Source organism: Entamoeba nuttalli (assembly GCF_000257125.1).
Source record: "Entamoeba nuttalli P19 unplaced genomic scaffold asmbl_2584, whole genome shotgun sequence".
NCBI lineage: Eukaryota > Evosea > Mastigamoebida > Endamoebidae > Entamoeba > Entamoeba nuttalli.
In genome coordinates this window covers 1-9,487 of record NW_008575441.1, presented here as the reverse complement: position 1 = coordinate 9,487, position 9,487 = coordinate 1, and the positions used below count along the sequence as shown (strand labels likewise).

Below are 9,487 nucleotides of genomic sequence, written 5' to 3'. Positions count from 1 at the left end.
AGCATCAGAATATTCTAACTATGTGAAATAATTAATAACTATTGATTATAAAATTTATATATGTTGTAGTATAAATGATATTGAACGAATGTATTTTTAATAATAATTGAATGTAAAATCCAATTTAAATATAGAAAAGTCATAAAATAAGGTTCAGTACAATTGAGATAATAATTAAACGTTATTGTCAAAGAATAAAATTTAGTATAATATATAGTTAATTATAATAATAGAATGTAACATTTTTAATCATTAATTTATGAAAATGCACTTCTATTGATTATTCATATTGATAGAATCTCTTTGATTTCTTCGTCGTAATGTTGTTTTTCTTCTATGTTAATTGTATAAAAATTCAATTAAATTTATTTGAAAAGATTAAATAGTGATTTTATTCTTAAAGATATAGAATACTTCATCACTTAATTTATTTTATTCATTAGAAATAATAGGAAATAATAAAAAACAAATATGAATAATGGAATATGAATAGATAAAAAAACAACAAATTAAATGATCATCTTCATTACTTAATGAAGACAATTAACAATAGTATTAAATATAAATAAAATAATATTTAAAATAACAATGATTTGAATAATGAATTGAAATTTATTATTCATTTCAGAATTTTATGATGAACATTATTGTTATTTAATTGATTTGATATTTATTATATGTTATTATTTTCTTTATCTGTGATTTTTTGAATTACAAAAATAGAATGAAATGGCAAAATAAATGGAAATTGATTTGAATTGATAGTTGTATTTGAAATTAGGTATTGATATTAATGGTTCAATATTAACATAAAATGAAAATAAAGAATAAAGCATATTTAAAGAAAAACTGAAATACAAAACAATCAATGATTGCGTTTATCTTATTTATTGTAATTACAAATGCAATTGATATTGTTTTATGTATGGAACATGGAATTAATAATGATAAAAAATGTAAAAATCTCATAGTTACATCAGATCTAATTCCAAGTAGTCTTAATAAAGCTAAATGTATTGAATATAAAAAAGGAAAAAGTCTTAAAATATATAATAAAGAAATAGATAATAATAAAAGATATTGTATTAAATATTATAGTGATAGTAAATGTTCTAAAGAAGAAGAACAACAAGACAATGACACAGTTATTGTAATGAATAAAAATATTCTTTCAACAAAAAATAATCAATATAAGAATGGTGTTGTCTATAAAGAAGATCATGAAGTTAGAATATATAAAATCTATTCAAGTAAAACTAAACGAATGTATAATACATATCACATTCATTTAAAGACTGAAGCAGAAGTATCAACAACAGAACCAACACCTCAAAAAGAACCAAAACATCAAATTAGTGAAGAGGCTTCAACTCAACAAGGACAACAAAAGGAAGGAACTGGTAACACCGAAACTACAAATAAAAATACAGAAACATCAGTAAGTGGAGGAGGTAGTAAACCAGAAAACAAGGAAACAACTAAAGAAAATGGAGGAAATACACAACCTGGAAGTGGTGGAGCAGGTTCAGTAAGTAGCGGAACAGATGGAACAAGTGTAGAGCATAAAGAAAATACTGAAGAAGAAACAGCTAACTCAAAAGAAACAAGTACAACTAGTAAACCAGGAGAAAAAGGAAATGGTGGACCAAGTAATGTTCCAGGTACTAATGGAGCAGGGTCTGATGAAAAAAGTGCTGGAGACACAGAAGCTCAAGGATCAGGAAAGAGTCAAACAACTGACAATGGACCAAGTGGAGATCAAGGAAGTAAAGGAACAACCAGTAATGGTGCAGGAAGTACCCAAGCGGGAGGAGATAAGGGGACAAGTGATGGTAATTCAGAAAATACGCAACATAATGGAAAAGATGGACAAACTGACCAAAGCGGAAGTAAGAAAGACAAAGGAGATGATGGAACTGCAGGAAAAGATAGTAGCAAAGAACAGCCTGGAAATGGTGAAGATACTAAAGGACAAAGTGAAAAGAACGAAAATAACAGCATAGATAAAAATGAAGAAGCTACAGGAAAAAGTGGAGAGAAACCACAAGCTGGAAAAGATGAAAGTAAAGAAAATGGAGAAAATACAGGAAATAATGGAGAAAATAAAGAACATACTGGAGACAAAGGAAAAGATGATGACAACCAAGGAAAAAATGGAAATGGAGAAAACAAAGGAACTGATGAAAGTAATAAAGGAGAAAATGAAAATAAGGAAAGTGATGGAAGTCAAACTAAAGACAAAACATCAAGTAGCTCAGAAAGTAAGTCGGAGGACGACTCTAATAAACATAACAATTTTGATGCTACATCCAATGCATTTGTTATTCTTTCTCTTATAATTACAATTTTCTTCTTCTAATTAAAGCATGCTTTTTTTATTTTAAATGACACTGAATAATGGTTATGTCGGTTAGATTAAATAACAATAATATTCCAAAGTTACAGTACATTATATTCAATGATATTTAAAAAGATGTTCAAGAATAACTAACAATAAGTAATATATCTTTTTATTCATTTTTATTTAAGCTACTTTACTTTTTCTAATACATATTTCTTGTTTAGTAGTAGTTTTATTTAATCTTCAATTGAACAACCTTTATTGACAACCAACACTCACACAAATTCATATCTTTACCTTTTTACTTTATCATATTTCCTTTCTCTTAACTTTTCTTTTCAGTTATCAACAAGTCATTGTACTATTGATTTATTGATAGTATATCTTCTGTGCTTTCTTTTATCTTATGTTATTAAAAATACTACTTAATTCTTTTTTTTGTTTCACAGCCATTCATAATAATGATATTTCTATTCATTATACAGTTTATTAATTATTATGTTTCATTATTTTTTATATAATTTATTAAATTTCATTATTAGTTATGTAATACTCAATTATGTAAAATAAATGATGTTTATACTTTACTGTAACACAAATTGTGGTTGAAATCAATATTTAATAAATTTTAATTAATAAATATGATAAGACTATTTGTATTTAATAGTATTAAGGTTATAAAAATGAATTTACTATTTCTTTTTATTTTTATTGAAGTTTAATTCCAATAGAGGTATGCATTATTCTTTTTTGAAATAAACATCACTCTTAAAGTATATATGAATTATACACGTCATTAGTAGAAAATTAATATATCTTATTTTAATCATATCATTATTTATTCTTTGTTATTTTTATTGTTCTTATACTAATGAAATAATTTATTTTATGTAACATTTAAATAAAAAAAAAGATAATTCCAATGAAATTTATAATCCAAACATCAATAATTAATAATTAATCTAAAATAATAAAGTCTAACAGACATAATGTAAATAAATAATAAAAAAGATTGTTCCATAAGAATGACTTGATACAATATCAGTATGAATTAATTGTGTTAATGTTATTATTAGCATAAAAAATCAATAACTTTAACGTTGAGTTTAATAACGTAGAAAAAATTATAATATTAATAAAATAAAAAAAGTCATTATTCTACAATAAAACTGAAAACAGGTAATTATTTCAGAGTTGTATAAATGAATAACATAATATCAAGTCAATAAAATCACTAAGATAAAAATAATAATGAAAAATTCCTTTAAAAATTAACAAATTTATTTTTGAACATAAATATCAATGAACGATAGATAAATACGTTTTAAAATTTTTTTTAAATCATAATTATTTGAAAAAGAAGACATTTTTTGGAAGTAAAAAAAATTATAACAAACAAATAGTGTTAGCAACAAACGATTCAATTATATTACTTTATTTCTAGGAATTGTGAATTGAATAAACTACAATAAGAATGGATACGGATAATCTGAACCATCATTCTTAGTTAATATCCATTCTTTAATTCTATTGACTTTCTGAAGAAAATATAATTTATTGATTTTATCTAACGATTGTTGTGTAAGTTTTTGAGGTCCATTTAATGAATTCTTTAGTTGTTTTTGTTTTGAATTCATTAATTTACTTTTTTCAAATTTTTTAGGTTTTGTTAAAATACTTCGAATATATTCATTCTTTTTATCTTCTGTTGAAGAACAAATAATTTGTTCTTTTGATGTTTCTTCAGTAGAAACTGGTATGTCCTGATGGGTCAGTTTATCTACAACCCTTTCCTGCTCTTGTTTTAAGATAAACTGCCCAAGTTCCATTGTCTGCATTTTCGTTTATGTCTGATGATTAATTTTTCTTAGTTCAGTACTACTTTTTTATTTTTTATTTGAAAATTTGAATCTCTTTTTTTCTCCCCCTTTTTTACATTAATTCTCTCTTTTCTTTTACAATTTAACAATTTTATGACTTTTGATTCACAATAAAACTTCATTTTTTTTTTAATTTTTGCATCACTTTTAATAAAATTTTGTTTTAAGTTAAATGATTTATAATAACTTGTTGACTTTAATAAAAATTAATTTTCTTTTAATTAAAAAATGGTTATATAAAACATAAATCCAGCATAATAGTTGATTAGTTAATTTTTTTAAAACGTTCGATAATTAAACTAACTTCTTTATTATAAGAAGAATATTTTGACACAAATTTCTTTTCTATCTCTGAAGATTGTTCTGTGATATTAACAGACCTTTCTTTCTTTAATTCATTTAAAAGATTAATAAGGTTTTTGTTAAATGAATTATTCTTCTTTATTAAGAAGAATGTCAATCCAATAGTTTCAACTGTGAGTAATAAATTTCTTCTTATAAGAAGATATTCTTCTTCTGTGAGAGTATTAAATTGAGTGTTAATCCATTTACAAATTGATTCCAATAATTCATTTCCTTCTTCAACTTTTTCTTGAACAATACAATTCATTGTTTTAATAACCATCTGATTAAGTTCTCCTTCAATATTAAAGTCTTTAAATTGATAAGGTTTTTTTGATTGTTGTAATAGAAGAAGAATTTGATTTAATGAATAAAGTTGTTGATATTGTTGATCATTTCTTTCAATATCATAAAATGGAGAAACTAATTGAAGATGAGGTAAAGTGTAAAAAGTTTCACAAAAATAAGCGTGTCTATCACAATTATCAATAAGTTCTGTTACTATTGGTTGATACGTTTCAATAATTTTTTGAATTTTATTAATACATTTTTCTTGAATAAATTTATTATTTTCAAATGAATGGATAAGAGAGTCTTGAAGTTGTCTTAATACTTCAAATATATTTACTCCAGCTTTTGTACTTGACTTTTTTAATTCCTCTTCAAATTTAAATAAATCATTTAACTCTTCCCAATTCATTGAGTCAATAGCTTGAGTTACATTATCTTTCATATAAATAGCATGATCTTTATGAAAATTATAATACTTCTTTATTATTGTTTCATATTTATCATTTATTCCTAATGAATAAAATATTGGAAATATATGATGTCCTAATGACTCTAATAATACATCTTTAATATCCATTCTTTGATGCATAATTTCTTCAACTGCTTCTTCTCTCATTCCAAGCATTAAATAACATTTTACTTCTAACATATGAAATTCATGTTCATCTTCATTTTTCTTTAATTCATCTTCACAAATTTTAATTGCTTTAAATAATGAATTTCTATTATGTTCTCTTTGATAATTTTGTATTAAATTACAAATTTCTACAAATTTTTTTTCAACTGTTTCTCCTTGTATTTTTTTAATATCTTCTTCTGTAAGTTCTAAACAACATTTTAATTTTAATTGTGCATTAAACAAAGGATAGTCTTTTGTTATTTCAATCATAGATAATGCAGTCTCATTATTTAACTTTGGAATAATATCAGATGCACATAATCTTAATTGTGAAAATTCTTTTAAATAATTTAATATTTCTTGTTGAACATTTTCTTTTGTTCCAAATTGAAGTTGATATTCAATAAGAAATATAAATACTGACCTTCTCATAGTAGAACTAAATTTCATTTCTTTTCTTTTATTTATAAGCTCTAAATATTTCTTTCTATCTTCTTCTTTTAAATATTTAAGTGAATGTAATAAATAAGTGTATGCACTATAATCTTCATCTTTAAATTCATCTAAATAACTTATTACCTTATTTGGAATAAGTTCATATTGTTCACTTTTTTCTAATAGTTCCATAATAACAAGATAATTTTCTCGTTGTTCAAAACGACAAAACATACCTGATGCAATACTTTCTTCAAGTAGTTTAATCATTTCTTTATAGTTTTTTTCTTTTTGAAGTATATCTAATAACATCATAACTTCTCCTTTCTTTTGGTGTGAACGAGTTAACATCATTTTAGCCATAATTCTTGTTTTTGGATTAGATGCTAATAAGTACATTCTTAATTCAATATATTTTTCTTTATTTGGATGTTTTTTTATTAATTCACTAATAAGTGTTTGTTGTAATGAATAATCATTTTCAATTTGTGCAATAAAGAAACGGTCTTTAATTCTATCATCATTATTTTTATCTTTCTCATAAAAAATTTTAACTGCTTGAACATATCCATCAATATTTTTACTTGCTCTATATCCATATAATATCCAATTCATTGTTATTGGTGTAATAACATCTTCTTTTATTAAAGAGTTATTGATTTCATCAGCTTTTTCTAATTGTCCTGTATATGCTAATCCATATGCTTTCATTGCTTTCCAAAATTGATTATTTGGTTTTTTCTTTAATTGTCTATCAACATCTCTTAGCATTGTTTTAAAATTACCTTCACGAATCATATCAATCATCGCATTAATTTTATTATCATCAGGAATTTTATGAATTGGATCGTTCATTAACTTTTTTAGTTTTTGATTATTTCTTCTATTATCAAATCTCTTTTTAAACTTTTCTTTATTTTACTATATTTATAATTTCTTGTATTATTAAATTTCTTATTTTTAATAAATATAACTTTTTGTGATTAAATAATAATAATATATAATTTCTTATTAATATATTAAAAAAAATCATAAAATATTAATTAAATCAAAAGATTGAATTGCTTATGACATCTCAGCCATCTCTTCATCTGATATATCTTTATTATTCTTTTTATGATTACGACAAGTAAATCTTATCTCACCTGCCTTTGGACTAAAAAGACTTTCAAATTTTGAAAAATATCCTATGCAAGCAGATAAAATACCAATAATTGAACCTGCAAGAACATCACTGAAGTTATGGTAATAGTCCCTTGTTCTAGTTAATACAATAATTCCTGCAAGAAACATTGGAATAATCACTGGAATCACTATTCATAAATAAATAAAGATTTTTATTTTTTTATATAAACAAACTTCTCCATAACTCTGGTCTATCACTAAATATACGCAACTCACCTGCAATATATAATGAAAGATATGTATATCCACAAAATGATGCGGCAGAATGTCCAGATGGGAAACTCTTCCAAGCATCTTTTTCTTTTCCTTGTGCAACTAATGCATACATATTAGGACGTGGTCTACCAGCATATATTTTTCCACCTTGAACAAACATTAACCATGTAGTTACTGAAGCACCTAATCCTATAAAAGTAAATATAGTATGTTTCAAACTTAATCTTTTTATTTGGAATGCAATTATTATCATAATAGTAGAAGCATAAATAACAACACCAGCAACAGCTTCACTAAACGTAGAGTCTCTATAAGGATATAACACATTTACATTATTCTCTCCTCCTGGGACTTCCATATGAAATCCATCAATAAAAGTAAGTACTGCAGCAACAGCTCCAGTAACTATAATATAAATAATATCTCCTCCAATTTGAAATAAGACTTTTAAAACTTTATTCATTGCAACTAATAAAAAACTTTTTATAAAGAAATTTTAGTTTTCATATTCATTTTCTTCTCAAAAGAAGCTTACCAAGTTAAGAAAGTCTCAGATATAAAAAACACCACTTAATAAAGTTGATACATAAATTGGGTTATTTTGGTAGTTTGAAAAATACAAAATAATTATATATAAATTTTTACTTACTTATATAGTTTTGATAAAAAATAACTGTTTTAACAAATGGATTTCTAAAAAAAGTCACATAGTTTTTTATAAGATTCTTTTATAAATAATAAAAAATGTTATACTTCTTAATAAATGAATATTTAATTTTTTGTTGAATCTAAATTAATAATGAAAACTTTCTAACAAAAATAATGGTTATGTCAGATTCATTAGACATTCTTTTACAAACCATCGTTTTAATGACGTTTCTTATTCCAATTTTTCAAGTAATAACTTCAGTACTATAATTATCAATACTCTATCTCAATACTACCACATCCTTTTTTTTTATCTCTTTTCACTATGAAAAATAAACTTTGCAGCTATACTAAAATATATTTTATATAATTTATTATAACTATTCTAATTAAATGTTAATAATAGTTTATTATATTCACAACCTACGTTTTATTCTTCAGTATATTTATATAAATATCGTGATTAAGATAATTATTTAAAGTTTATATTATTGAATAAGTTTAGGTAATTAATATTTGTTATATAAAATTTTAAGAACATTCACTCTTGATTACATAATCTTCTGATGATAACTCCTTAAATCAATAAATTATTCTTTTCTTCATTGACAATTAAATAATATTTAGTTAAATGATGAAATTTTTCTTAAATTTCAGTCTTTTATTTCAATTGAATGACTCAATAGTTCTTTAAGATAATTTGAGTCTTTACGTTTAATTATAATAAAATCCCTTAAACAACTAAAATAATTCAATAACAACTAAATTAACCTTCTTCTTTAGGTACTCAGACGACGTTCTGTTTTAATAAGATGAAAATTAGTTTAATTAATGTTTTTTTTTATTTCATTTAGAATTTTTGTTAATTTAAAGTGAAATAATGTGGTGGAAGAGGGGATATTGGTCTTCTTGTTGGCTTAGAAAACTCTTGATACTTCTTTTCATTAAATGGTTGAAATTGATCTTTTGGAACAGGTTGTGGAACACTTGGTTTAAAATAAATGGCATAACACTGTTGTCTCGGTTGTTGTGTTTTTTTATTATTTCTACGTCTTTCTCCAGCAGGTGAATTCATGAAGTTTCCTCGTTTTGTTTTTTAAGTTTTTCATTTTTTGAGATTTATTTTTTTTATTTTTAGATTATTAATGATTTTATTATTTTAATTATTTTCTAGTAATGTTATATATATTAAAAATATAATACCATGAATTTTTAATTCTGTCAATATAAAAATATTCAAAAAAAGAGTTTGTGAATGATAAAAAACTTAAGAAATAATTACGTCAATAAGTATAAAAGGGTGAAAATTACTATTGTTAATGACTCTCTTCACTAATAAAATAAATGAATGAAATTATGAAATATATGAAATAAAAAATATTTAATTAAGTATTAATAGAAATAGTTTCTATTGTTTCTGGATCAGGGGAGACAAACTAATTCTATATGTTTTCTTCTAGAATTTCTACGGAGTATTTTTAATTGTGATAGAAGTAGTACTCAATGACATCATTCATGTTTTGTATTACT

At 23.5% G+C, this 9,487-nt stretch overlaps 4 protein-coding genes across 4 annotated transcripts; 1 reads left to right on the top strand and 3 right to left on the bottom strand.

The window, feature by feature from the left end:
* Positions 1 to 868: 868 nt before the first annotated feature.
* ENU1_033640 (hypothetical protein) lies at positions 869 to 2,359 on the top strand (the record flags this gene model as incomplete). The annotated part of the gene is made up of 1 exon (XM_008857371.1): positions 869 to 2,359. The coding sequence occupies one exon, from the start codon at positions 869 to 871 to the stop codon at positions 2,357 to 2,359; it is 1,491 nt and encodes a 496-aa protein (XP_008855593.1).
* A 1,445-nt stretch (positions 2,360 to 3,804) lies between these two features.
* On the bottom strand, positions 3,805 to 4,179 carry ENU1_033630 (hypothetical protein; the record flags this gene model as incomplete). The annotated part of the gene is made up of 1 exon (XM_008857370.1): positions 3,805 to 4,179. One exon carries the CDS (start codon positions 4,177 to 4,179, stop codon positions 3,805 to 3,807), a length of 375 nt encoding a protein of 124 aa, XP_008855592.1.
* Positions 4,180 to 4,486: 307 nt separating this feature from the next.
* On the bottom strand, positions 4,487 to 6,763 carry ENU1_033620 (hypothetical protein; the record flags this gene model as incomplete). Its single annotated transcript, XM_008857369.1, has 1 exon — positions 4,487 to 6,763. The coding sequence occupies one exon, from the start codon at positions 6,761 to 6,763 to the stop codon at positions 4,487 to 4,489; it is 2,277 nt and encodes a 758-aa protein (XP_008855591.1).
* Positions 6,764 to 6,973: 210 nt separating this feature from the next.
* Positions 6,974 to 7,772, bottom strand: ENU1_033610 (lipid phosphate phosphatase, putative; the record flags this gene model as incomplete). Its single annotated transcript, XM_008857368.1, has 2 exons — positions 6,974 to 7,221; positions 7,268 to 7,772. The coding sequence occupies 2 exons, from the start codon at positions 7,770 to 7,772 to the stop codon at positions 6,974 to 6,976; spliced, it is 753 nt and encodes a 250-aa protein (XP_008855590.1).
* Positions 7,773 to 9,487: the final 1,715 nt, after the last annotated feature.